The sequence below is a fragment of the Oncorhynchus tshawytscha genome, linkage group LG03 (assembly GCF_018296145.1).
Source record: "Oncorhynchus tshawytscha isolate Ot180627B linkage group LG03, Otsh_v2.0, whole genome shotgun sequence".
NCBI lineage: Eukaryota > Metazoa > Chordata > Actinopteri > Salmoniformes > Salmonidae > Oncorhynchus > Oncorhynchus tshawytscha.
This window is the reverse complement of record NC_056431.1, coordinates 21,325-48,797: the sequence shown is the minus strand read 5'-3', so window position 1 is coordinate 48,797 and position 27,473 is coordinate 21,325. Positions and strand designations below refer to the sequence as shown.

The window sequence follows — 27,473 nt, the reverse complement described above, 5'->3', positions numbered from 1 at the left end:
TTTCATAACATATTTTGTTGGTTATTTCACATTGTAATGACAATGTCCCAACTACTTTGTCCTTTAGGTGCTGGTGATCTTCTCAGACGGACTCGATGATGACGTGATGAAACTGGAGCAAGAGTCGGAACTTCTCCGCACTAAAGGTTAAAGAACCAGGGGAAACCCACCGAAACGGACAAATTTAAGAACATTCATGAGACAAAAATGAACATTAAAATCGGTTATATTTTATTTCTGTCTTCCATGTCACATTTCAGGAAAAGGTATCAACGCCCTGCTTACAGTCGCCCTAGAAGGGATCCAAAATGCCAACCTTCTTCAGAAGGTGGAGTTTGGGCGAGGATTTGGCTACAAGCAGCCGCTCAACATTGGCATGCACAATTTGGGAAACACCCTGTTGACACAAATAGTAAGTGGTTCATCATTTTGTGACAACAGAATCAGAACAACCCTTTTAGTTGTATCTCCCTGTGTTGTAGTAATACTGTATGTCACTTAGACTGGCTAAGACTCTTCGGGCTGACATGTAAGTCCTTTATGTCTCTATCTACAGTAATTCCATTTCCAGTCATATTCCCAGCTGTAGGGATAGAGAAGTATTTCTGTCATACAGTACAATACAGTACAAGGGTCATACAGTACAATACAGTACAAGGGTCATACAGTACAATACAGTACAAGGGTCATACAGTACAATACAGTACAAGGGTCATACAGTACAATACAGTACAAGGGTCATACAGTACAAGGGTCATACAGTACAAGGGTCATACAGTACAAGGGTCATACAGTACAATACAGTACAAGGGTCATACAGTACAATACAGTACAAGGGTCATACAGTACAAGGGTCATACAGTACAATACAGTACAAGGGTCATACAGTACAATACAGTACAAGGGTCATACAGTATACAAGGGTACAATACAGTACAAGGGTCATACAGTACAATACAGTACAAGGGTCATACAGTACAATACAGTACAAGGGTACAATACAGTACAAGGGTCATACAGTACAAGGGTCATACAGTACAAGGGTCATACAGTACAATACAGTACAAGGGTCATACAGTACAATACAGTACAAGGGTCATACAGTACAATACAGTACAATACAGTACAAGGGTCATACAGTACAATACAGTACAAGGGTCATACAGTACAATACAGTACAAGGGTCATACAGTACAATACAGTACAAGGGTCATACAGTACAATACAGTACAAGGGTCATACAGTACAATGACAAATGTTTCTGTTTAAAAAAGTGGATTATGTGACATTGTTGAAGGATGTCAGGATGTCAGAAATGACAAAGGAATTGTGTTCCTGTTTCGGCATGTCAGGTTGGAAGCATCAAAACTAGAACTCTGGGGTCATGGGAAATGGGATATAGTACACCACGAAATAGAGTCGTCACTTGCTAGAAATGTACTTAGCAACAGGAGCCACTGGAGTCAGAAAAACAGAGCAGTGACATGATTGGTTGTTTTTAGAGTGGCTTTTGAGATGAGTGCCTCCAAAGGTGTCTCCAATTATGAGGGTATGTCAACAAATGACATATTGGATTTAATAACACATGGTCTCATTCTCTCTCTTTCTATCCCACTCTCTCCTTCTCCCCCTCTTTCTTCCCCCTCTCCCGTTCTCTCTCCAGGACACAGTGGCTGAGAGGGAGTGCTGCAATGTGATGTGTAAGTGCACCGGACATGAGGGTATCCGTGGCAACAGAGGACACCCAGGGACAAAGGTGAGGCCCTCTGAGCCTTCTTTATAAAATTATACAGTGTTTAAGATGTGACGTGACACAGTAATTTAACACTGTTAAAATACTGTAAAGAAGATGTGGGTTAATGTACTTCGTCAGTCCTCCCTTTGCCAGTTTCAGTTTCCTCATTTGTTTTTCATTTCTCTCCTTACAGGGTCAGCCAGGACTGAAAGGACACCCTGGCTTCCCTGGCGAGGATGGGGGGATTGTAAGTGTGTGTTTTCAGGGAGGGAAGAATAATTCTCAGTGTGGTATTCAGACATCTGACAAATCAAAACATATGAATCGTGGATGGTGGGCAAGGTCTACAAGTCAGTTTAATAACCTGTGACCTTTGACCTTAAAACCAATGACCCTTGTCCTCGCTCTCTGATTTGCCACAGGGCGAGAGAGGTCCACCAGGTCCCACTGGCCCACAGGGACTACAGGGCTGTTCTGGGAGGAGAGGCGTCAAGGTGAGCAGATGGACTACTGACTAACCAAAAATCTATGTTTATAGACTGTCTGGTCTGGAATGTTTCCCATTAGATGTCTTCCCGACATCTGCTTTTAGATCACCTTTTACCATGACCCTGGGGAAGTTACCTGTCCAAAATAATCCCATCTAATCTGACCTCTGAACCATGACCCTGGGGCAGTTACCTGTCCAAAATAATCCCATCTAATCTGATCTCTGAACCATGACGCGCTGGAGTTACCTGTCTAAAATAATCCCATCTAATCTCTGAACCATGATGCGCTGGAGTTACCAGTCTAAAATAATCCCATCTGATCTCTGAACCATGATGCGCTGGAGTTACCAGTCTAAAATAATCCCATCTGTTCTCTGTTTTTTTCCAGGGCTCAAGAGCCTACAGAGGGGACAGGGTAAGTGTATGAAGCTGTTGATACCACGTTCACACAGCTAAATGTAGTGTACAGTAGAAACCTTTCTATGTGCAGTATACTAGGTATTTTGTCTTAACCGATGGAAAACAAGGTTTACCATGGTGCTTTCTTTTTTTCATTGTGTGGATGTAAACGTCTGCTGTTTAGTGTGTTGTGAATCAGTGTGCACATTACCATGGCAGGGTGATGATGGAGACCATGGCCTTGATGGGGTTGATGGTGAACAGGGTCTGATTGGAACAGCTGGAGCTGCAGGAGAGAGAGGAAACCCAGGAAGACCAGTAAACACAATTTCTCATATTCTACATATATTTCGCCAATATACTACTCCTAGGTCACTGATATACTACTCCTATGTCACCAATATCCTACTCCTATGTCACCAATATACTACTCCTATGTCACCAATATACTACTCCTATGTCACCAATATACTACTCCTATGTCACCAATATACTACTCCTATGTCACCAATATACTACTCCTATGTCACCAATATACTACTCCTATGTCACCAATATACTACTCCTATGTCACCAATATACTACTCCTATGTCACCAATATACTACTCCTATGTCACCAATATACTACTCCCATGTCACCAGTTTACTTCTCCTATATCACTAATATCGTTCTCATATGTCACCAATATACTTCTCCTATGTCCCCAATATCCTACTCTTACTCGATTCTCTTCTCTAATGTCTAACCTATTGATGGTGGTTTCTCTTGCAGGGCAACAGCGGCCTCATAGGAGAGCCAGGAGTGAAGGGGCAGCGTGGACTTAGAGGTGACCCTGTAAGTCACATAAACTATGGACGCCATTTAACAGTGCAAATGATTTACAATGGTTCAGGGACCAGAATCTGCTGGTTTTAGGTTTTCCTTTCAATTAAGATCTAGATAACCAGAGGAGGGCAGTTCCTCACTAATTAGTGACCTTAATTCATCAATCAAGTACAAGGGAGGAGCAAAAACCCACAGAGACTCGGAATGAGTTTGACAGTTGTGGTTTAGACTGTAACAAATGCAGTGTTTCTATATCTTATTTTCTAACTGCTACTAAAAGTTAGTCTCTGGTCTTTTAGGGAGACTCTGGAGTGGACAGCATTGTCGCGGGTCCCAAAGGAGGAAGGGGAAACCCAGGACTACCGGTATGTAGCTTGTAGTTGGCCACTGTCAATGTACTGATCTAAGAATCAGAATCGCTTATTCACCAAGTTCATTTGCAAGTACCAGATCATTTTGACTGGCTCTTTCTAGTGAGTAAAGCAGGATTCCCTTACCGTCCTGGAGGGTGACAACACTGCTGTTATTCTCATCCTCTCTCTCCCTCAAAAACACCTTTTTTCTCGTCTCCCTTTCCACACCGACAGGGAGACTCAGGAGAAGAGGGCAGTCGAGCAGAAAGTGGAATCGTTGGAAACCCAGTGAGCGAAGTTTCATTTCTGCTAAGCTGTCCTTGTCCTGTTATACTGATGTTGTCTCACCTTTTTGGTCAATTGTCAAGTGATGATTATGTCCTGTGTCCTGCTTTGTAGGGTCCTCAAGGAAGAAGAGGTCTCCCTGGTCCAAATGTACAGTAGGCAGCATTATCAACAAAGCTACTTCATGAATAACAGTCCCTAGGATTACTATCTATATCTACTGTATGTACCCATTACTGTGTTCTTTGTGTGTGTATGTGTGTTTTGTGTGTATGTTTGCCTGTGTGTGTGTGTCTAGGGAACACCAGGGGATCCAGGAGATGTAGGCCTCCAAGGAATTCCTGGCCCTTCTGGACCACAGGTAAGTAATATATACCCATTCCCCTCATCCACAACTCCACAGTAATGCTACTACTAATGCACTTCTGTTGCATTTGGAACAGTCCACCAATACCTCAGATACTGTTGCTGAACATGTTTCTCTCCTGTGTGCACAGGGTATAAGAGGAGACTTGGGCCAGCCCGGACCCAGGGGCCTGCAGGGTTTACCTGGACCTCAGGTCACTTTTCTTACCTTTCTACTTCCATCCCATCTTACCACATTGAGGATGCCTGATACATAAATCCTACTGTTATGTGATGTTGACATGTAATGATTGCGTATGAATGGCTTTTCCCTCAGGGCACACCTGGAACTATGGGTGGCAAAGGATCAACAGGAAGACGAGGGATGAATGGACAGAAGGTGCATTGCCTTTGTTAGCAATTTATGATATTCTTCAATAACACAAACTACAAAGCAAATCAGGGGGAGAAAAATAGGTTAATTTGAGAAGGATAAATCAAGATGTTATGCTGGGAGGTAGATGTTCAGATGTGTTCAGTCTCCCCTGTCCTCAGCTTTTCCCCACTGAACAAAGGAACAAGATGCCATTTATAACCCCCATCCTAGTTTAGGGTTGACCAATCAGAAGTCCTTGCAGTACAACTTGGCCAAATAACAAGTATCCTGCCCCAGACTCCATGTACAGAACGTAGCACACGTCACTCTGAGTTCAGGAGTGACATTCCACAGATTCTAAACAGATGTTGAACTGAAACCCAACTCCTATTTATAATTCCCTATTGACCATTAGGACTTTTAGTACGCTCGTCCTCTCAAACCCTCAAACTCTGCATTTGGTATTTATATTCAACATATTCCATTACCTTTGACCTACAGTTATGTAATACATTACAATACATTGGCCATCTTGGTAGGACAATTTGTTACCAGGCCTGCAGAGCAACTGAAACATATTACATGTAGACACATAAAAAGTATACATTAAAAAATGTCTGTAAAATAATGTTTTATAGCCCTTCTTCCAACCCAATACTGTGTGGTTTCCTCACAGGGCCAACCTGGGGACCTCGGAGTCAACGGAGCCCTTGGAACACTTGGGCCAAGAGGGATGCCGGTAAGGTGTTGCCTTGTCATTACACACTTTACCTGCATGCACACACACATGCTGTACACACACTGCATGTGTTTGTAAGGTCATGTAAGAATGGGACGTGATGGTGTGTTTTCTTTAATACAGGGTCTTGATGGCAGTGACGGCCATGGGCCTCCCGGACCCCAGGGAATGAAGGTAAGGTACACTTACTCAGTACTCAGATCAACAGCTGCTGTCCATAGACATCCTAGTAGTTTCCCCTTTGGAAAATATTGTTCATGTACTTAGTAGATTATAAAATAAAATGTCTCTTCATCTAAATGATGGTCGACTGACCGAAAGCTCAGCTAAATGAAATAAATGTGCATCTGACTGGAAGTGTTCAGAGACTTTTTCCTACTTCTCTAGTGGCGTTTTATTCCTCCAGCACCTTCTCTAATCAGATCTGGTTGGGTGCTAGATTCTGCCTATTATCGTTTCATTCAAATGAAAGGATTTTAATATACAGTAGATTTGTATTCCAGACATGTTTGATGGACACTAATAAATTATTCCTTGTGTTTTGTGATTACTTTAAAGGGAGAGCCTGGTTTCCATGGTTACCCTGGATTACAGGTCAGTTATTGATATAAAATCTCCCCTTTCAGAATGGATAAGAGAACAAGGCTGGAATCCAATCATGGCACATTGCATTCTGAAGCTCACAAAAGGTAAACAATCCCCTTTTCCTGTTTGTCATCTTCAGGGTGAAAGTGGTGATTTTGGAGTCAAAGGAGGTCCAGGCCCCAAAGGAAACCGAGGCAGAGGGGTGAGACTCACACACACTATCGCCAGGAGACCCCAGAGCGTCCTGTTGCACATGCATTGCTGCAACTGTTAAATCAATACCACTACATTTTTAGTGCCCAGAACGGTCACACTTTATTTGGATAATCCCAGTGTACAAAACATTGACGTCTGCTTTTTCCGTGACATAGACTGACCAGGTGAATCCAGGCGAAAGCTATGATCCCATATTGATGTCACTTTTTAAATCCACTTAAATCAGTGAAAATGAAGGGGAGGAGACAGGTTGAAGAAGGATTTTTAAGCCTCGAGACATGGATTGTGCATGTGTGCCATTCAGAGGGTGAATGGGCAAGACAAAAGATGTAATTGCCTTTGGACAGGGTGTGGTAGTATGTGCTAGGCGCACCGGTTTGTGTAAAGAACTGCAATGCTGCTGGGTTTTTCAAGCTCAACAGTTTTCTGGACCAAGAATGGTCCACTTCTCAAAGGACATCCAGCCTACTTGACACAACTGAGGGAAGCATTGGAGTCAGCATGGGCCAGCATCCCTGTGGAACGCTTTGGAGACCTTGTAGTGTCCATGCCCCGACGAATGGAGGCTGTTCTGAGGGAGAAAGGGGGTGCAACTCAATAGTAGCAAGCTGTCCTTAATGTTTTGTACACTCAGTATAGATGCTCTACAGATGGTCATACTATTAACAAACTATCTGTTGATAAGCAACTGCTTGTTAAGGTTACAGTTAGGGATAGGGTTAGGTTTTGATTTAGGGTTAGGTTTTGATTTAGGGTTAGGTTTTGATTTAGGGTTAGGTTTTGATTTAGGGTTAGGTTTTGATTTAGGGTTAGGTTTTGATTTAGGGTTAGGTTTTGATTTAGGGTTAGTTTTAGAATAAGGGTAAGGGTTAGTTTTAGAATTAGGGTTAGGGTTAGTTTTAGAATAAGGGTAAGGGTTAGTTTTAGAATAAGGGTAAGTTTTAGAATAAGGGTTAGGGTTAGTTTTAGAATAAGGGTTAGGGTTAGGGTAAGGGTTAGTTTTAGTATAAGGGTAAGGGTTAGTTTTAGAATAAGGGTAAGGGTTAGTTTTAGAATAAGGGTAAGGGTTAGTTTTAGAATAAGGGTAAGGGTTAGTTTTAGAATAAGGGTTAGGGTTAGTTTTAGAATAAGGGTTAGGGTTAGTTTTAGAATAAGGGTTAGGGTTAGTTTTAGAATAAGGGTTAGGGTTAGTTTTAGAATAGGGTTAGGGTTAGTTTTAGAATAAGGGTTAGGGTTAGTTTTAGAATAAGGGTTAGGGTAAGGGTTAGTTTTAGAATAAGGGTTAGGGTTAGTTTTAGAATAAGGGTTAGGGTAAGGGTTAGTTTTAGAATAAGGGTTAGGGTAAGGGTTAGTTTTAGAATAAGGGTTAGGGTTAGTTTTAGAATTAGGGTTAGTTTTAGAATAAGGGTTAGGGTTAGTTTTAGAATAAGGGTTAGGGTAAGGGTTAGTTTTAGAATAAGGGTTAGGGTTAGTTCAAACTTCAAACCTTGTGATATTCGCTTGTGCCACAGGTACTAATATGTGTTGACATGTATAAAATCTTCTGTTAAAATGGCCAAATGTTACGATGTGATTGAACCAGGGGAACTCGGGCAGATCGGGTGAGTCAGGAGATCCCGGATCCATTGGACCACCTGGACACATTGTTAGTATTTCATTTGCATTTTTAGATCTTTTAAAAGAACTTTACAAATCTCATGTATTAGTTGTTTTATTGTTGTTATTTGTTTCAAGTGAATAATAATCGTAGTTTTGGTTTTGGTTGTTTTACAGTAGAAGTATTGGCAAGATATTCACTGTTTGGATGTGGATTTCTGACTAATTCTCTATTTCTATCTAGGGCTCTAGAGGCAGACCAGGAGAGAGAGCCATGTCTGTATGTGTATTCTGTCTGATTTTTGTTCCAATTTAAAACATTTTCTGTAGAGAATCTTGGGAGCTATTTAACATGTTATTTTGTCTCCCTAGGAATGCCAGCTGACCACCTATATCCGTGATAACTGTGGTAAGCTCTTGGTTTTCCTGCTCTATATGTGTCAATTGCTTTATTGCTGGTAAGGTCATGTTTTCATAAGCAAAGATTAATTCATTCCTAATTTTGTCTCTGAACTATGATATTTTTCTCCCCCAAACAGCATGCTCTCAAGGTATGTCTCCATTAACCCTTCATCGTCCAAATAAATGTATGTACTTGACTGAAGATTCTGGTGTAATCAAACCAGAACTCTTGGCAAAATGATGTTATGAATGGTTGTCATTAAAAATACCATTGCCCCCCTGTTCCCTTCTCTTTCTCTGTACCTCTCTCCCTCTCCCCTACTCTCTCTCTGTACCTCTCTCCCTCTCCCCTACTCTCTCTCTGTACCTCTCTCCCCTACTCTCTCTCTGTACCTCTCTCCCTCTCCCCTACACTCTCTCTGTACCTCTCTCCCTCTCCCCTACTCTCTCTCTGTACCTCTCTCCCTCTCCCCTACACTCTCTCTGTACCTCTCTCCCTCTCCCCTACACTCTCTCTGTACCTCTCTCCCTCTCCCTACTCTCTCTCTGTACCTCTCTCCCTCTCCCCTACTCTCTCTGTACCTCTCTCCCTCTCCCCTACTCTCTCTCTGTACCTCTCCCCTCCTCTCTCTCTGTACTCTCCCTCTCCCCTCTGTACCTCTCTCTCTGTACCTCCTCTGTACCTCTCTCCCCTACTCTCTCTCTGTACCTCTCTCCCTCTCCCCTACTCTCTCTCTGTACCTCTCTCCCTCTCCCCTACACTCTCTCTGTACCTCTCTCCCTCTCCCCTACTCTCTCTCTGTACCTCTCTCCCTCTCCCCTACTCTCTCTCTGTACCTCTCTCCCTCTCCCTACTCTCTCTCCCCTACTCTACTCTCTCTCTCCCCTACTCTCTCTCTGTACCTCTCTCTCCCCCCTACCTCTCTCCCTCTCCCCTCTCTCTGTACCTCTCTCTCTCTCCCCTACCTCTCTCTGTACCTCTCTCCCTCTCCCCTACTCTCTCTCTGTACCTCTCTCCCTCTCCCCTACTCTCTCTCTGTACCTCTCTCCCTCTCCCCTACTCTCTCTCTGTACCTCTCTCTCTCCCCTACCTCTCTCCCTCCCTCTCCCCTCTCTCTGTACCTCTCTCCCTCTCCCTCTCTCTCTGTACCTCTCTCCCTCTCCCCCTACTCTCTCTGTACCTCTCTCCCTCTCCCCTACACTCTCTCTGTACCTCTCTCTCTCCCTACACTCTCTCTGTACCTCTCTCCCTCTCCCTCTCTCTCTACCTCCCTCTCCCCCCTCTCTCTCTGTACCTCTCTCCCTCTCCCCTCCTCTCTCTGTACCTCTCTCTCTCCCTACCTCTCTCTGTACCTCTCTCCCTCTCCCTACTCTCTCTCTGTACCTCTCTCCCTCTCCCTACTCTCTCTCTGTACCTCTCTCCCTCTCCCTACTCTCTCTCTACCTCTCTACCCTCTCCCTCTCCCCTCTCTCTCTCTGTACCTCTCTCCCTCTCCCCTTCTCTCTCTCTGTACCTCTCTCCCTCTCCCCTACTCTCTCTCTGTACCTCTCTCCCTCTCCCCTGTACCTCTCTCTCTCTACCTCTCTCCCTCTCCCCTCTCTCTCTCTCTCTCTCTCTCCTCTCTCCCTACTCTCTCTCTGTACCCTCTCCCCTCTCCCCTTCTCTCTCTCTGTACCTCTCTCCCTCTCCCCTACTCTCTCTCTGTACCTCTCTCCCTCTCCCCCTCTCTCTCTGTACCTCTCTCCCTCCCCTCTCTCTCTCTGTACCTCTCTCCCTCTCCCCTGTACCTCTCTCTGTACCTCTCTCCCTCTCCCCCTACTCTCTCTCTGTACCCTCTCTCCCTCTCTCTCTCTGTACCTCTCTCCCTCTCCCCCTCTCTCTCTGTACCTCTCTCTCTCCCCTACCTCTCTGTACCCTCTCTCCCTCTCTCTCTCCTACCTCTCTCCCTCTCCCTCTCTCTCTCTGTACCTCTCTCCCTCTCCCCTTCTCTCTCTCTGTACCTCTCTCCCCCTCTACCTCTCTCCCTCTCCCCTCTGTACCTCTCTCCCCCTCTGTACCTCCCTCTCTCTCTGTACCTCTCTCCCTCTCCCCTCTCTCTCTCTCCCTCTACTCTGTCTCTCCCTCTCCCCTCTCTCTCTCTGTACCTCTCTCCCTCTCCCTCTCTCTCTCTGTACCTCTCTCCCTCTCCCCTCTCTCTCTGTACCTCTCTCCCTCTCCCCTCTCTCTCTCTGTCCCTCCTCTCTCTGTACCCTCTCCCCTACTCTCTCTCTGTACCTCTCTCCCCTCTCCCCTCTCTCTCTCTGTACCTCTCTCCCTCTCCCCTACTCTCTCTCTGTACCTCTCTCTGTACCTCTCTCCCTCTCTCTCTCTGTACCCTCTCCCTCTCCCCCTCTCTCTCTACTCTCTCTGTACCCTCTCCCCTCTCTCTCTGTACCTCTCTCCCTCTCCCCTACCTCTCTCTCTCTGTACCTCTCTCCCTCTCTCTCTCTCTGTACCTCTCTCCCTCTCCCCTCTCTCTCTCTGTACCTCTCTCCCTCTCCTCTCTCTCTCTGTACCTCTCTCCCTCTCCCTCTACCTCTCTCCCTCTCTCTCTGTACCTCTCTCCCTCTCTCTCCCCTACTCTGTACCTCTCTCTCCCCTCTCTCTCTGTACCTCTCTCCCTCTCCCCCCCTCTCTGTACCTCTCTCCCTTCTCTCTCTCTGTACCTCTCTCTCTGTACTCTCTCTCTGTACCTCTCTCCCTCTCCCCTCTCTACCTCTCTCCTCCTACTCTCTCTCTGTACCTCTCTCCCTCTCCCTCTCTCTCTGTACCTCTCTCCCTCTCCCCTACTCTCTCTCTGTACCTCTCTCCCTCTCCCCTTCTCTCTCTCTGTACCTCTCTCCCTCTCCCCTCTCTCTCTCTGTACCTCTCTCCCTCTCTCTCTCTCTGTACCTCTCTCCCTCTCCCCTCTCTCTCTCTGTACCTCTCTCCCTCTCCCCTCTCTCTCTCTGTACCTCTCCCTCTCCCTCTCCCCTACTCTGTACCTCTCTCCCTCTCCCCTACTCTGTACCTCTCTCCCTCTCCCCTACTCTCTCTCTGTACCTCTCTCCCTCTCCCCTCTCTCTCTGTACCTCTCTCCCTCTCCCTCTACCTCTCTGTCTCTCTCCTCTCTCCCTCTCCCCTACTCTCTCTCTGTACCTCTCTCCCTCTCCCCTCTCTCTCTCTGTACCTCTCTCTCTCCCCTCTCTCTCTACCTCTCTCTCTCCCCTCTCTCTCTCTGTCCCTCTCTCCCTCTCTCTCTCTACCTCTCCCTCTCCCCTCTCTCTCTCTCTGTACCTCTCTCCCTCTCCCTACCTCTCTCCCTCTCCCCTACCTCTCTCCTCTCTCCCCCTCTCTCTCTGTACCTCTCTCCTCTCCCCTACTCTCTCTCTGTACCTCCTCTCTCCCCTCTCTCCCTCTCTCCCTCTCCCCTCTCTCTCTCTGTACCTCTCTCCCTCTCCCCTCTCTCTCTGTACCTCTCTCTCTCCCTTCTCTCTCTCTCCCTCTCTCCCCTCTCTCTCTCTGTACCTCTCTCCCTCTCCCCTCTCTCTCTACCTCTCTCCCTCTCCCCTCTCTCTGTACCCTCTCCCTCTCCCTCTCTCTCTCTGTACCTCTCTCCCTCTCCCCCCTCTCTCTGTACCTCTCTCCCTCTCCCCTCTCTCTCTCTGTACCTCTCTCCCTCTCTCCCTCTCTGTACTCTCTCTCTGTACCTCTCTCCTCTCCCCTCTCTCTCTACCTCTCTCTCTCCCCCTCTCCCTCTCTCTCTCTCTACCTCTCTCCCTCTCCCCCTCTCTGTACCTCTCTCCCTCTCTCTCTGTCCTCTCTCTCTCCCTCTCCCCCTCTCTCTCTGTACCTCTCTCCCCCTCTCTCTCTCCCCTCTCTCTCCCCTCTCTCCCTCCCCTCTCCCCTCTCTCTGTACCTCTCTCCCTCTCCCTCTCTCTACCTCTCTCCCTCTCCTCTCTCTGTACCTCTCTCCTCTCTCCCCTCTCTGTACCTCTCTCCCTCTCCCCTCTCTCTCCTCTCTCCCCTCTCCCTCTCTGTACCTCTCTACCTCTCTACCCTCTCCCCCCTCTCTCTCTGTACCTCTCTCCCTCTCCCCTCTCTCTCTCTGTACCTCTCTCCCTCTCCCCTCTCTCCCTCTCTCTCTCTCTCCCTCTCCCCTCTCTCTCTCTGTACCTCTCTCCCTCTCCCCTCTCTCTCTCTGTACCTCTCTCCCCTCTCTCCTCTCTACCTCTCTCCCCTCTCTCTACCTCTACCCTCTCCCCTCTCTCTCTCCTCTCTCCCTCTCCCCTCTCTCTCTCTGTACCTCTCTCCCTCTCCCCTCTCTCTCTCTCTCTCTACCTCTCTCCCTCCTCTCTCCCTCTCCCCTCTCTCTCTCTGTACCTCTCTCCCTCTCCCCTCTCTCTCTGTACCTCTCCTCTCTCCCTCCCTCTCTCTCTCTGTACCTCTCTCCCTCTCCCCTACTCTCTCTCTACCTCTCCCCTCCCCCTCTCTCTCTCTCTACCTCTCTCCCTCTCCCCCTCTCTCTCTGTACCTCTCTCCCTCTCCCCTCTCTCTCTCTGTACCTCTCTCCCTCTCCCCTCTCTCTCTCTCTGTACCTCTCTCCTCTCTCCCTCTCTCTCTCTGTACCTCTCTCCCTCTCTCCCCCTCTCTCTCTGTACCTCTCTCTCTCTCCTCTCTCTCTCCCCTCCTACCTCTCTCTCTCTCCTCTCCCCTACTCTCTCTCTCTGTACCTCTCTCCCTCTCCCCTTCTCTCTCTCTGTACCTCTCTCCCTCTCCCCCTACTCTCTCTCTGTACCTCTCTCCCTCTCCCCTCTCTCCTCTCTCCCTCTCCCCCCTCTCTCTCTGTACCTCTCTCCCTCTCCCCTCTCTCTCTCTGTACCTCTCTCTCTCCCCTCTCCCTCTCCCTCTCTCTGTACCTCTCTCCCTCTCCCCTCTCTCTCTACCTCTCTCCCTCTCCCCCTCTCTCTGTACCTCTCTCCCCTCCCTCTCTGTACCTCTCTCCCTCTCTCTCCCTCTCCCTCTCTGTACCTCTCTCCCTCTCCCTCTCTCTCTCTGTACCTCTCTCCCTCTCCTCTACTCTCTCTGTACCTCTCTCCCTCTCCCCTCTCTCTCTCTGTCCCTCTCCCCTCTCTCTCTCTCTCTCTCCCCTCTCTCTGTACCTCTCTCTCCCCTCTCTCTCCTACCTCTCCCCTCTGTACCTCTCTACCCTCTCCCCTCCCCCTCTCTCTCTCTGTACCTCTCTCCCTCTCCCCTTCTCTCTCTCTGTACCTCTCTCCCTCTCTCTCTGTACCTCTCTCCTCTCCCTCTCTGTACCTCTCTCCTCCTCTCTCTCTCTCCTCTCTCTCCCTCTCTCTCTCTCTCTCTCTGTACCTCTCTCCCTCTCTCCCTCTCTCTACCTCTCTCCCTCTCCCCTCCTCTCTCTCTCTCTCCTCTCTCTCTCTCCCTCTCTCTCTCTACCTCTCTCCCTCTCCCCCTCTCTCTGTACCTCTCTCCCTCTCCCCTTCTCTCTGTACCTCTCTCCCTCTCCCTCTACCTCTCTCCCCTCTCTACCTCCTCCCTCTCTCTCTCTACTCTCTCTCTCTCCCCTCTCTGTCCCTCTCCCTCTCTCTCTGTACCTCTCTCCCTCTCCCTCTCTCTCTCTGTACCTCTCTCCCTCTCCCCTCTCTCTCTCTCCCCTCCCCTCTCTCTGTACCTCTCTCCCTCTCTCTACTCTCTCTCTCCCTCTCTCTCTCTCTCTGTACCTCTCCTCTCCCCCTACTCTCTCTCTGTACCTCCTCCCTCTCCCCTCTCTCTCTCTGTACCTCTCTCCCTCCCCTCTCCCTCTACCTCTCTCCCTCTCCCTACTACCTCTCTCCCTCCCTCCCCCCTCTCTCTCTGTACCTCTCTCCCTCTCCCCTACTCTCTCTCTGTACCTCTCTCCCTCTCCCCTACTCTCTCTCTGTACCTCTCTCCCTCTCCCCTCTCTCTCTGTACCTCTCTCCCCTCCTCTCTGTACCCTCTCTCTGTACCTCTCTCCCTCTCCCTCTCCCTACTCTCTCTCTGTACCTCTCTCCCTCTCCCCTCCCCTACTCTGTACCTCTCTCTGTACCTCTCTCCCCTCTCCCTCTCTCTCTCTACCTCTCTCCCTCTCCCCTCTCTCTGTACCTCCTCTCTCCCCCTCTCTCCTCTCCCTCTCTCTCTCCCCTCTCCTCTCTGTACCTCTCTCCCTCTCCCCCTCTCTACTCTCTCTCTACCTCTGTACCTCTCTCCCTCTCTCTCTCTCTCCCTCTCTGTACCTCTCTCCTCTCTGTGCCTCTCTCCCTCTCTCTCTCTCTGTACCTCTCTCCTCTCTCCCCTACTCTGTACCTCTCTCCCTCTCTCTCTCTCTGTACCTCTCTCCCTCTCCCCTCTCTCTCTGTACCTCTCTCCCTCTCCCCTCTCTCTCTCTGTACCTCTCTCTCCTCTCCCCTACTCTCTCTCTGTACCTCTCTCCCTCCTCTCTCTCTCTACCTCTCTCTCTCCCCTCTCTACCCTCTCTCTCCCTCTCTGTACCTCTCTCTCCCCTCTCTCTCTCTGTACCTCTCCCCCTCTCTCTCTCTCTCTCTGTACCTCTCTCCCTCCCCTCTCTCTCTCTGTACCTCTCTCCCTCTCCCCTCTCTCTCTCTGTACCTCTCTCCCTCTCCCCTCTCTCTCTGTACCTCTCTCCCCCTCCCTCTCCCTCTCTCTGTACCTCTCTCCCTCTCCCCTACTCTCTACTCTCTACCTCTCTCTCTGTACCTCTCTCCCCCTCTCTCTCTCTGTACCTCTCTCCCTCTCCTCTCTCTGTACCCTCTCTCTCCCTCTCTCTCTCCCTCTCCCCTCTCTACCTCTCTCCCTCTCCCCCCTCTCTGTACCTCTCTCCCTCTCCCCCTTCTCTCTCTCTGTACCTCTCTCCCTCTCCCCCCTCTCTCTGTACCTCTCTCTCCCCTCTCTCTCTCTCTCCTCTCCCTCTCTCTCTCTCTCTCCTCCCTCTCCCTCTCTCTCTGTACCTCTCTCCCTCTCCCCTCTCTCTCTGTACCTCCTCTCTCTCCTCTCCCTCTCTCTCTCTCTACCTCTCTCCCTCTCCCTCTACCTCTCTCCTCTCTCTCTCCTACCTCTCCCTCTCCTCTCTCTCTCTCTGTACCTCTCTCCCTCTCCCCCCTCTCTCTCTCTCCTCTCTCTCTCCCTCTCCCCTCTCTCTCTCTGTACCTCTCTCCCTCTCCCTCTCTCTCTCTGTACCTCTCTCCCTCTCCCCTTCTCTCTCTCTGTACCTCTCTCCCTCTCCCTTCTCTCTCTCTGTACTCTCTCTCCCCTCTCCCCTACTCTCTCTCTGTACCTCTCTCCCTCTCCCCTACTCTCTCTCTGTACCTCTCTGTACCTCTCTCCCCTTCTCTCTCTCTGTACCTCTCCCTCTCCCCTTCTCTCTCTCTGTACCTCTCTCCCTCTCCCCTACTCTCTCTCTGTACCTCTCTCCCTCCCCTCTCTCTCTCTGTACCTCTCTCCCCTTCTCTCTCTCTGTACCTCTCTCCCTCTCCCCTACTCTCTCTCTGTACCTCTCTCCCTCTCCCCTTCTCTCTCTCTGTACCTCTCTCCCTCTCCCCTCTCTCTCTCTGTACTCCTCTCTCCCTCTCCCCTCTCTCTCTCTGTACCTCTCTCCCTCTCCCCTCTCCCCTCTCTCTCTGTACCTCTCTCCCTCTCTCCCTACCTCTCTCCCCTCTCTCTCTGTACCTCTCTCCCTCTCCCCTCCCTCTCTCTCTCTGTCCTCTCTCCTCTCTCCCTCTCTCTACCTCTCTCCCTCTCCCTCTCTCTCTCCTCCTCCCTCTCCCCTCTCTCTCTCTCCTCTCTGTACCCCTCTCTCTCTCTGTACCTCTCTCCCCTCTCTCCTCTCTACCTCTCTCCCTCTCCCTACTCTCTCTCTGTACCTCTCTCCCTCTCCCCCCTCTCTCTACCTCTCCCTCCCCTCTCTCCCTCTCTCCCTCTCCCCTACTCTGTACCTCTCTCCCTCTCCCCTACTCTGTACCTCTCTCCACCTCTCTCCCTCTCCTCTCTCTGTACCTCTCTCCATGCCTCTCACTCTATCCCCCAGGCCAGGCAGCGTGCCCAGCCTACCCCACAGAGCTGGTCTTTGCTCTGGATATGTCACAGGATGTGGAGCCTGCCACGTTTGAGAGGATGCGCTCCGCTCTCCTCTCCATATTGGATGACGTTGCCATCGCCGAGAGCAACTGCCCGACGGGTGCACGCGTTGCCGTGGTATCCTATAGTGCCAACACCAAGTACCTGATCCGATTCCAGGACTACCAACGCAAGCCGGAGTTGTTGGAGGCCATCCAAAACATTGCACTGGAACGAACGTCCAACCAGCGCCATCTTGGGGAGGCCATGCGCTTTGTGGGGCGCCATGTCTTCAAGCGAACCCGTAAAGCGTTGACGATGAGGAAGGTGGCAGTGTTCTTCACCAACGGGCCCTCTGTGGACAGCGCTGCCATCGTCACGGCCGCCATGGAGTTCAAGGCCCTGAACATTGCTCCTGCTGTCATCGCCATGAGGAACTCCCCCGATGTTCAACGGGCTTTTGAGGTACAATTGCTAACAGATGCTTTCTGGTTATGGGATAGTGAACAGGGCAGCGTTAAGGCTGGTGAATTGAAATGCAGCCCATGTGTGTTTTTGTTTTGTTGTGGCGCAGGCTGATGACACGGGCAGCTTCATCCTTGTTCGGCTGGTGGATAGGTCACAGGACCAAAATGCTGTGCTGACAAGAATAAAAAATTGCGTCATCTGCTACGGTAAGCACACAGGGACATAATAAAATATAGTCTTATTTGGTATCAATGTACAAATATTCCCCTTGGGCATAAATCATTTTCTACTACTACTACACTATTACTGAAGCTACTGTACTACTAATACACTACTACTGATGCTACTGTACTACTACTACTACATTACTGCTACTGTACTACACTACTACTACTACTACTAACACACTACTGATGCTACTGTACTACTACTACTACTACACTACTAATGATGCTACTGTACTACACTACTACTACACTACTAATGATGCTACTGTACTACTACATTACTACTACTACTACTGATGATACTGTACTACACTACAACTACTACTACTAATACACTACTACTGATGCTACTGTACTACTACTACTGCTGCTACTGTACTACTACTACTACTACTACTACTGATGCTGCTACTGTACTCTTCCTCCTACTACTACTACTACTACTGATTCTACTGTACTACTACTGATGCTACTGTACTACTACTACTACTACTACTACTACTACTGATGCTACTGTAATACTACTAATACTACTACTGCTACCACTGATGCGACTGTACTATGACAGTACTACTACTGATTCTACTGTACTACTACAATACTACTACTGATTCTACTATACTACTACTACTACTACTACTGATGCTACTGTACTACTACTAATACTACTACTGATGCTACTGTACTACTACAGTACTACTACTACTACTACTGATTCTACTGTACTTCTACAGTACTACTACTGATTCTACTGTTCTACTACTGATGCTACTGTACTACTACTACTGATGCTACTGTACTACTACTGATGCTACTGTACTACTCCTCATACTACTACTGATGCTACTGCACTACTAATACTATTACTACTACAGTACTACTGATGCTACTGTACTACTACTACTGATGCTACTGCACTACTACTGTACTGCTACTACTACTGTACTACTACTACTGTACTACTGCTACTGTACTACTACTGCTACTGTACTACCACTGTACTACTACTACTGATGCTACTGCACTGCTACTCTACTACTACTGAGGCCACTGTACTACTACTGATGCCACTGTACTACTACTGATGCTACTGTACTACTACTACTACTGTACTACTACTACTGATGCTACTGCACTACTACAGTATGACTATTACTGAGGCTACTGTACTACTACTACTGATGCTACTGTACTACTATTGCTACTACTCTACTACTATTATCTCTAAGCTCTGGTTCTGTGTGTCCATCAGACCACTGTAAACCAGCCCAGGGGTGTGATTTTACTGACGCTCAGCGGCCCCTGGTGGTGGATATGGACCTGACCCTGGTGGTGGACGGTTCAAGGGAGATCCGGGCCGATCAGTACGCTGGCGTCCAGGAGCTTCTGGGCTCAGTGGTGAAGCAGGTAGCCTGGAGCCCCAAACCCAGCGTGGCTGACGGCCGGGCCAGAGTGGCCCTTCTCCAGACCAGTGGTTCTCTGCTCCCCCAGACTTCCCAGGCCGTCAAGGTAGAGTTTGACCTGCAGAAGTACCACAACCACATTGGTCTACAGACACACCTGAGGAGCATGCAGCAGCAGGGAGGAGTGTCGTCTCTGGGGCAGACCCTGGAGTACGCTCTGAGCAAGGTGTTCCTCAAGGCCACCAGGCCCAGGAAGAGTAGAGTGGTGCTGGCTGTGGTGGGGTCGAGACAGCCCACTGGGACCAGGCCAAGCTGGCCTACATTTCCCAGAAGGCCAAGTGTCAGGGCGTTTCCCTGTTTGTGATCGCGGTGGGCGACCATTACAACAGCACACAGGTGGAGGAGTTGGCGAGCACGCCGTCAGAGCAGCACCTGCTCCATCTGTGGCACGTGAAGGAGTGGGAGAGAGGCTACGCACAGCGCTTCTTCAGAGCCTTCCTCAGGGTCCTCAGCAGTAAGGAACACTAGCTTCTTCATCTGGTTGTCTCTTGAGGGAGAGATAATTATGCCAGAATAAATCATACATTTTAACATTTGCATTTATTAGAGATCCCCATTAGCTGCTGCCAAGGCAGTGCTACTGTGTGTCCTAACTCTCTCACTTCTCCCTCACTATTTCAGAGGGAGGGAACAGCTACCCTCCTGCCCGTCTCAAACTCAAGTGTGAGCAGATGCTGGGACAGGAACACGGACAGGGACAAGGACAGGCAGAGTGGGATGTGTGGAAAGAGGAAGAGGAGTACACAGATGAGGAGGAGTTCCTGGAGCACACTGGTGTATTTCCGACTCAGATAGCTCTTGACCAGGTTGACACTATACATGCCTTCTCCAGGGGAGATGGAGCCACTTCACCGTCCCGGCCACAGCCAAACTCTAATGGTAATCAGTAACCCCACATTTATAACAGAACTTCTATTTCTCTCTCCCTCACGTTCCCTCGTATCCCACTACATGAGTAGTCTCAGTTTGCAACCTCATACTGCATGTCTTCCTCCCCGTTTACAAACCTGCTTGTTCTGCTTTTAGCCCACTGTAAGTTGGATGTGGACAGTGACACTAACTGCGGGGACTATGGCCAGCGATGGCACTTTAACAAAACGCTCTGTGCATGCTTGCCTTTTTGGTATGGCGGTTGTGACGCTAACGCCAACCGTTTTATCACGGAAAACGAATGCTTTGAGACGTGTGGCACTTCCAGTAAAGTCCCCCAGCCCTCTACTGAACATCATGTGGAGGTCATAGATGTAGAGCTCTGTTAGCCACAACCTGAATTACAACGACTGTTGTGATGTTTGTCAAATGCTGAATCACATAATGCTGCATGAGAGGAGAACACTAGTTGTTGTATTTGCATTCTCAAATCAGGAGGCTTTCAGTTGAGAGAATTCTAATGAGCTGAACCCTTAACATTAGTGACTGTAATATACCTTGTTTAAACAGAATGGCAATTACAGGATTGAAATGACAAAAGTTGTGATGCCACTTTTGTCAGTTGTCATGTTGTTTCATGTTGTTGTGTTGTCATGTCAGCTGCGAGGTCATCATTCACAGCACTACGCCAGAGATTTTCTTCTAATGTTATGTATTCACAGATCACACAACCCTCCTGAGGACAGAGGAAAGTACAGTTCTTAACCAGGGTAAGGACCACATCTCTCTCTAATTTTGTATGCAATAATACATGTGAAAAGACAGCAGGCTCGGGTCTGTACAATAGTGTAAAAGGCATGAGTCTCAACCTTTGGCTTTGTCCTCTTTCCTCTCCCCTCTCTTTCCTCTCCTCTCTCTCTCTTTCCTCTCCTCTCTCTCTTTCCTCTCCTCTCTCTCTTTCCTCTCCCCTCTCTCTTTCTCTCCTCTCTCTCTTTCCTCTCCTCTCTCTCTTTCCTCCCCTCTCTCTTTCCTCTCCCCTCTCTCTTTCTTTCCTCTTTCCTCTCCTCTCTCTCTTTCTTTCCTCTCCCTCTCTCTTTCCTCTCCCTCCTCTCTCTTTCTCTCTCCTCTTTCTCTCTTTCCTCTCCTCTCTCTCTCTTTCCTCTCTCTCTCCTCTCTCTCTTTCCTCTCCCCTCTCTCTTTCCTCTCCCCTCTCTCTTTCCTTCTCTCTCTCTTTCTCTCTTCTCTCTCCTCTCTCTTTCCTCTCCTCTCTCTCTCTTTCCTCTCCCTCTCTCTTTCCTTTCCTCTCTCTCTTTCCTCTCTCTCCCCTCTCTCTTTCCTCTCCCTCTCTCTTTCCTCTTCTCTCTCTTTCCTCTCTCTTTCCTCTCCTTTCTCTTTCCTCTCCCTCTCTCTTTCCCTCTCTTTCCTTTCCCTCTTTCTTTCCTCTCCCCTCTCTTTCCTTTCCTCTCTCTCTCTTGCCTTTCTCTCCCCTCTCTTTCTCTCCTCCTCCTCTCTCTCCTCTCCTCTCCTTCCTCTCCCTCTCTCTTTCTCTTCCTCTCTCTTTCCTCTCCCCTCTCTGTCTTTCCTCTCCTCCTCTCTCTCTTCTTTCCTCTCCCCTCTCTCTTTCCTCTCCCCTCTCTCTTTCCTCTTCTCTCTCTCTTTCTCTCCCCTCTCTCTCTTTCCTCTCTCTCTCTTTCCTCTCCCCTCTCTCTTTCCTCTCCCTCTCTCTCTCTTTCCTCTCCCCTCTCTCTTTCCTCTCCCCTCCCTCTTTCTCTCTCCCCTCTCTTTTCTTTCCTCTCTCTCTTTCCTCTCTTTCCTCTTTCCTCTCCCCTCTCTCTTTCCTCTCCTCTCTCTTTCCCCCTCTCTTTCCTCTCCCCTCTGTCTTTCCTCTCCCTCTCTCTTTCCTTTCCTCTCTTTCCTCTTTCTCTCTTTCCTCTCTTCTCTCTTTCCTCTCCCTTCCTCTTTCCTCCCTCTCTCTTTCCTCTCCCCTCTCTCTTTCCTTCCCTCTCTCTTTCCTCCCCCTCTTTCTTTCCTCTCTCCCTCTCTCTTTCCTCTCCCTCTCTCTTTCCTTTCCCTCTCTCTTCTTTCCTCTCCCCCTCTCTTTCCTTTCTCTCTCTCCTTCTCTTTCTCTCTCTCTCTTTCCCTCTCTCTCCCTCTCTCTTTCCTCTCCCCTGTCTGTCTTTCCTCTCCCCTCTCTCTTTCCTCTCCCTGTCTCTCTTTCTCTCCCCTGTCTGTCTTTCCTCTCCCTCTCTCTTTCCTCTCCCCTCTCTCTTTCCTCTCCCTCTCTCTTTCTTTCTCTCTCCCCTCTCTCTTTCTTTCCTCTCCCTCTCTTTCCTCTCTCCCCTCTCTCTTTCCTCTCCCCTCTCTCTTTCCTCTCCCCTCTCTCTTTCCTCTCCCCTCTCTCTTTCCTCTCTCCTCTCTTTCTTTCCTCTCCCCTCTCTTTCCTCTCCCTCTCTCTTTCCTCTCCCTCTCTCTTTCTTCTCTCCTCTCTCTCTCTCTTTCCTCTCCCCTCTCTCTTTCCTCTCCCCTCTCTCTCTTCTCTTTCCTCTCCTCTCTCTTTCCTCTCCCCTCTCTCTTTCCTCTCCCTCTCTCTTCCTCTCCTCTCTCTCTTTCCTCTCCCCTGTCTTTCTTCTCTCTTTCCTCTCCCTGTCTGTCTTTCCTCTCCCCTGTCTCTCTTTCCTCTCCCCTCTCTCTTTCCTCTCCCCTGTCTCTCTTTCCTCCTCTTTCCTCTCTCTCTCTCCTCTCTCTTTCCCTCCCCCTCTCTTTCCTCTCCCCTCTCTTTCTTTCTTTCCTCTCCCTCTCTCTCTTTTTCTCTCTCCCTCCCCTCTCTCTTTCTCTCCTTCCCCTCTCTTTCCTCTCCCCCTGTCTGTCTTTCCTCTCCCCTGTCTGTCTTTCCTCTCCCCTGTCTCTCTCTTTCCTCTCCCTCTCTTTCCTCTCCCCCTCTCTCTTTCCTCTCCTCTGTCTCTCTTTCCTCCCCTCTCTCTTTCTTTCCTCTCTCCCTCTCTCTTTTCTTTCCTCTCTCTTTCCTCTCTCCCCTCTCTCTTTCTTTCCTCTCCCCCCTCTCTCTCCCCTCTCTTTCCTTTCCCCTCTCTCTTTCCTCTCCCTCTCTCTTTCCTCTCCCTCTCTCCTCCCCTCTCTCTTTCCTCTCCCCTTTCCTCTCCCCTCTCTTTCTTTTCTTTCTCTCCTCTTTCCTCTCCCTCTCTTTCTTTCCTCTCCCCTCTCTCTTTCTCTTCTCTCTTTCCCCCCCCTCTCTCTTTCCTCTCCCCTGTCTCTCTTTCCTCTCCCTGTCTCTCTTTCCTCTCCCTGTCTCTCTTTCCTCTCCCTGTCTCTCTTTCCTCTCCCCTGTCTCTCTTTCCTCTCCCCTGTCTCTCTTTTCTCTGTCTCTCTTTCCTCTCCCTCTCTCTCTTTCCTCTCCCTCTCTCTCTTTCCTCTCCCTCTCTCTTTCCTCTCCCCTCTCTCTTTCCTCTCCCCTCTCTCTTTCCTCTCCCCTCCTCTCTCTTTCCTCTCCCCTCTCTCTTTCCTCTCCCCTCTCTCTTTCCTTTCTCTCTCTTTTCCTTCCTCTCTCTTTCTCTCTCTTCTCCTCCTCTCTCTCTTTCCTCTCTCTCTCCTCTCCTCTCTCTCTTTCCTTTCCTCTCTCTCCTCTCCCCTCTCTCTTTCCTCCCCTCTCTCTTTCCTCTCCCCTCTCTCTTTCTTTCCTCTTTCCTCTCCCTCTCTCTCTTTCCTCTCCCTCTCTCTCTTTCCTCTCCCCGTCTCTCTTTCCTCTCCCCTCTCTCTCTTTCCTCTCCCCTGTCTCTCTTTCCTCTTCTCTCTTTCCTCTCCCTCTCTCTTTCCTTTCCTCTCTTTCTCTTTCTCTCTCTTTCCTTTCCTCTCTCTCTCTCTTTCCTCTCCCCTCTCTCTTTCCTCTCCCCTCTCTCTCTTTCCTCTCCCCTCTCTCTTTCCTCTTCTCTCTTTCCTCTCCTCTCTCTCTTTCCTCTCCCCTCTCTCTTTCCTCCTCTCTCTTTCCTCTTCTCTCTTTCCTCTCCTCTCTCTCTTTCCTCTCCTCTCTCCTCTCCTCTCTCTCTTTCTCCCTCTCCTCTCTTTCTCTCCTCTCCTCTTTCTCTCTTTCCTCTCCTCTCTTTCTTTCCTCTCCTCTCTCTCTTTTCCTCTTTCCCCTCTCTCTTTCCTTCCCCTCTCTCTTTCCTCTCTCTTTCCTCTCTTTCCTCTCCCCTCTCTCTCTTTCCTCTCCCCTCTCTTTCCTCTCCCTCTCTCTTTCCTCTCCCCTCTCTTTCCTCTCCTCTCTCTCTTTCCTCTCCCTCTCTCTCTTCCTCTCCTCTCTCTCTTTCCTCTCCTCTCTCTCTTTCCCTCTCTCTCTCTCTCTCCTCTCTCCTCTCTCTTTCTCTCTCTTTCCTCTCTCTCTCTCTCCTCTCCCCGTCTCTCTTTCCTCTCCCCCTCTCCTTTCCTCTCCCCTCTCTCTTTCCTCTCCTCTCTCTCTTTCCTTTCCTCTCCTCTCTCTCTTTCCTTTCCTCTCCCCTCTCTTTCTTTCCTCTCCCCTCTCTTTCTTTCCTTTCTCCCCTCTCTTTCCTTTCCTCTCCCTCTCTCTTTCCTCTCCCCTCTCTCTTTCCTCTCCCCTCTCTCTTTCCTCTTCCTCTCTCTCTTTCCTCTCCCTCTTTCTTTCCTCTCCTCTCTCTTTTTCCTCCCCTCTCTCTCTTCCTCTCCCCTCTCTCTCTGTCCTCTCCCCTCTCTCTTTCCTCTCCTCTCTCTCTCCTCTCTCTCTCTCTCTCTCTCTCCTCTCTCCTTCCTCTCCCCTCTCTCTTTCCTCTCCCCTGTCTCTCCTTCCTCTCTCTCTCTTTCCTCTCCCCTCTCTCCTTCCTCTCTCTTTCCTCTCCTCTCTCTTTCCTTTCTCTCTCCTCTCTCTTTCCTTTCCTCTCCTCTCTCTTTCTTTCTCTCTCTCTCTCTCTCTCTCTTTCCTCTCCCTCTCTTTCCTCTCCCCTCTCTTTCCTCTCCCCTCTCTTTCCTCTCCTCTCTCTTTCCTCTCCCCTCTCTCTTTCCTCTCCCCTCTCTTTCCTCTCCCCTCTCTTTCCTCTCCCTCTCTTTCTTCCTCTCCCTCTCTCTTTTCTCCTCTCTCTCTTTCCTCTCCTCTCTCTCTTTCCTCTCCTCTCTCTCTTTCCTCTCCTCTCTCTCTTTCCTCTCCTCTCTCTCTCTTTCCTCTCTCTCTCCTTTCCTCTCTCTCTTCCTCTCTCCTCTCTCTCTCCTCTCCTCTCTCTCTCCTCTCTCTCTCTCTTTCCTCTCTCTCTTTCTCTCTCTCTCCTCTCTCTCTTCTTTCCTCTCCTCTCTCTCTTTCTTTCCTCTCTCTCTCTCTCTCTTTCCTCTCCTCTCCTCTCTCTCTTTCTCTCCTCTCTCTTCCTCTCTCTCTCTCCTTCCTCTCTCTCTCTCTCTCTCCTCCTTCTCTTTCCTCTCCTCTCTCTTTCCTCTCCTCTCTCTTCTCTCCCTCTCCTCTCTCTCTTCCCTCTCCTCTCTCTCTCTCTCTCTCTCCTCTCTCTCTCTTTCCTCTCTCTCTTTCTTCCTCTCCTCTCTCTTTCCTCTCCTCTCTCTCTCTCTCTCCTCTCCTCTCTCTCTTTCCTCTCTCTCTCTCTTTCCTCTCTCTCTCTTCTCCCTCTCTTTCTCTCCTCTCTCTTTCCTCTCTCTCTCTCTTTCCTCCTCTCTCTCTTTCCTCTCCCTCTTCCTCTCCTCTCTCTTCCTCTCTCTCTCTCTTTCTCTCTCCTCTTTCCTCTCTCTCTCTTTCCTCTCCTCTCTCTCTCTCCTTCCTCCTCTCCTCTCTTTCCTCTCCCTCTCTCTTTCCTCTCCTCTCTCTCTCCTTTCCTCCTCTCTCTCTTTCCCTCCTCTCTCTCCTCTCCCTCTTTCCTCTCCCTCTCTCTTTCCTCTCTTTTCCCTCCTCTTTCCTCTCTCCTCTCTCTCTCTCCTCTCCTCTCTCTCTCTCTCTCCTCCCTCTCTCTTTCCTCTCCTCCTCTTTCCTCTCCCTCTCTCTCTCTTTCCTCTCCTCTCTCTTTCCTCTCTTTCCTCTCCTCTTACCTTTCCTCTCCCCTCTTTTGTTTTCTCCTGAATCGTATCCCCTTTTTTCTATCTCCCATTTCTCTCCTTTGCCCCGTTTCCTCTCCCTCTTCCCCAGATGCATGTTTCATCAAACAGGACAAGGGAGGTTGTGAGAACTACACTCTGAAGTGGTACTTCGACACAATACAGAGCGAGTGCTCCCGTTTCTGGTATGGCGGCTGTGGCGGCAACGGTAACCGCTTCGAGACGCAGGAGGCTTGCGAAGGCCTCTGTCTGAGGAGGAACTCCACACATGTAAAACCCTGATTAGAGTGAATTGAAGATCACGCCAGAAACCAGCCAAACAAATGTCTCATTCAAGGTGTGAACATCAAAACAACACTGTCTGTGTAAATAACTCTGGCCCTTAACTTTAGCATTTAGTTGTTCTCCTTTTGGGTAGAAATGACTGAAACAGAAGTATGAATATTTCTCTTTTATTCAAGTCTGTTCAAGCAGACCTAAGTAACGGATCTGACTCTCATGCAGTCATGCAACAAACATCCATAAGGGCACTGCTGCTTTTGTGAGAATGACTTTAAAGCAATGAAATAACCTGTGTCTCTTGTGGCTATTTTCCATCCTCACAGATCAACAGCTACCAAACCAACTCAAGCACCAGGCAATGCACTGTTAACTTGGATGTTAACCGTAGATGTAAATTCAGGCTGTATGTCATCCGCTCAGTGTTTGTAAATAGGATTTGTTGCACTGTGTGTCTGTTTCCTCTAACTTGACCATTTTGTTTACATACCCTACATCTCATATGTATATACTGTACTCGATACCATCTACTCCATCTTGCCTATGCCTTCTGTACCATCACTCATTCATATATCTTTATCTACATATTCTTTATCCCTTTACACTTGTGTGTGTATAAGGTAGTAGTTTTGGAATTGTTAGTTAGATTACTCGTTTTTTTCTGCATTGTCAGAACTAGAAGCAAAAGCATTTCGCTACACTCGCATTAACATCTGCTAACCATGTGTATGTGACAAATACATTTGATGCTAAGTGTTGAAAATAAAACTCCACAAATTCCTTAGCGGTCAGTGTATTTTTGATGCTCTTATGACCTTATTCTACTGATATTGATTCTGAATGGATACTGGGCCGGATTAAGAAATCATAACAATATCCCAGGCCAATGAAGAGACACACAGATATGTCCAATATTAGAAGGAAATACATGCGTATGTATACATACAGTAAGTTACTAAATACAATTTCCAGTGGAACACTGACTCACCTAATGATGAAGATGAAGCCATGGGCTACTCACGGTGATGGCCGATGCACTCGTCGTCGTGGCGATAGCCTATCTCAAGATGAGCTACTTTTTAAAACAGTGCTGCTGTTCACGAAAAAATGGGAGTTTATTATTTATTTATATTGGTTTTACAGGCTGATTAGTCTTCTTTCAGGTGTATGCATTTGCTTTCCAAACTGTACGTTTTTTCCCACAATATTATTTTTTAATCTGCAAAAGGCAAACCTACAGCAGCAACCTACCATAGAAATATAATCCATAGATGGCTGTTCCCATTCAAATCAGGACTGGTAGCTATTGCTAGTACCCATGAGTATAAGAGTCAAATTGCCAGGGTAAGAGATTCCAAAACTCTTCTATGGATTGTCTATGGCCACAACGAAACAAGCTGTAACCTATATTTGGTGCATATGCTGCCCAAATTGTGCCCTTCCCGGCTGTAGGCATACCAGTAGCTGCCCAAATTAAGGAAACACTTGAGTAAATGAGGGATACAAAGTATATGTTATGGTGTGGGATGTATTTTCCTGGCATGGTTTAGGTCCACTTCTAGAATCTATGCCAAGGCGCATTGAAGCTGTTCTGGCAGCTCGTGGCCTAACACCCCTATAAAACACTATGTT

General features: G+C 48.7%; 2 protein-coding genes across 5 annotated transcripts in view; both read left to right on the top strand.

Moving 5' to 3' along the window:
* LOC112239893 (collagen alpha-6(VI) chain-like) overlaps positions 1-18,945 on the top strand; it is a 34,894-nt gene extending 15,949 nt beyond the window's left edge. For all 4 annotated transcript variants that reach the window (XM_042306741.1, XM_042306746.1, XM_042306753.1 and 1 more), the window contains 25 exons: positions 68-146; positions 261-412; positions 1,664-1,756; positions 1,929-1,982; positions 2,158-2,229; positions 2,615-2,641; positions 2,845-2,943; positions 3,399-3,461; positions 3,752-3,817; positions 4,040-4,093; positions 4,205-4,240; positions 4,389-4,451; positions 4,588-4,650; positions 4,773-4,835; positions 5,488-5,550; positions 5,674-5,724; positions 6,109-6,144; positions 6,275-6,337; positions 7,934-7,996; positions 8,192-8,227; positions 8,320-8,356; positions 8,487-8,498; positions 16,455-16,948; positions 17,058-17,157; positions 18,431-18,945. In XM_042306741.1, the coding sequence (XP_042162675.1) occupies positions 68-146; positions 261-412; positions 1,664-1,756; positions 1,929-1,982; positions 2,158-2,229; positions 2,615-2,641; positions 2,845-2,943; positions 3,399-3,461; positions 3,752-3,817; positions 4,040-4,093; positions 4,205-4,240; positions 4,389-4,451; positions 4,588-4,650; positions 4,773-4,835; positions 5,488-5,550; positions 5,674-5,724; positions 6,109-6,144; positions 6,275-6,337; positions 7,934-7,996; positions 8,192-8,227; positions 8,320-8,356; positions 8,487-8,498; positions 16,455-16,948; positions 17,058-17,157; positions 18,431-18,945 (2,454 nt within the window). The remainder of the gene's footprint in view (positions 1-67; positions 147-260; positions 413-1,663; positions 1,757-1,928; positions 1,983-2,157; positions 2,230-2,614; positions 2,642-2,844; positions 2,944-3,398; positions 3,462-3,751; positions 3,818-4,039; positions 4,094-4,204; positions 4,241-4,388; positions 4,452-4,587; positions 4,651-4,772; positions 4,836-5,487; positions 5,551-5,673; positions 5,725-6,108; positions 6,145-6,274; positions 6,338-7,933; positions 7,997-8,191; positions 8,228-8,319; positions 8,357-8,486; positions 8,499-16,454; positions 16,949-17,057; positions 17,158-18,430) is intronic.
* On the top strand, positions 18,941-26,621 carry si:dkey-117n7.5 (uncharacterized protein LOC559444 homolog). Its single transcript, XM_042306755.1, has 4 exons — positions 18,941-19,095; positions 19,263-19,520; positions 20,234-20,281; positions 25,654-26,621. The coding sequence occupies exons 2-4, from the start codon at positions 19,313-19,315 to the stop codon at positions 25,842-25,844; spliced, it is 447 nt and encodes a 148-aa protein (XP_042162689.1). The 5' UTR covers positions 18,941-19,095; positions 19,263-19,312; the 3' UTR covers positions 25,845-26,621.
* The last annotated feature ends 852 nt before the right edge of the window (positions 26,622-27,473 follow it).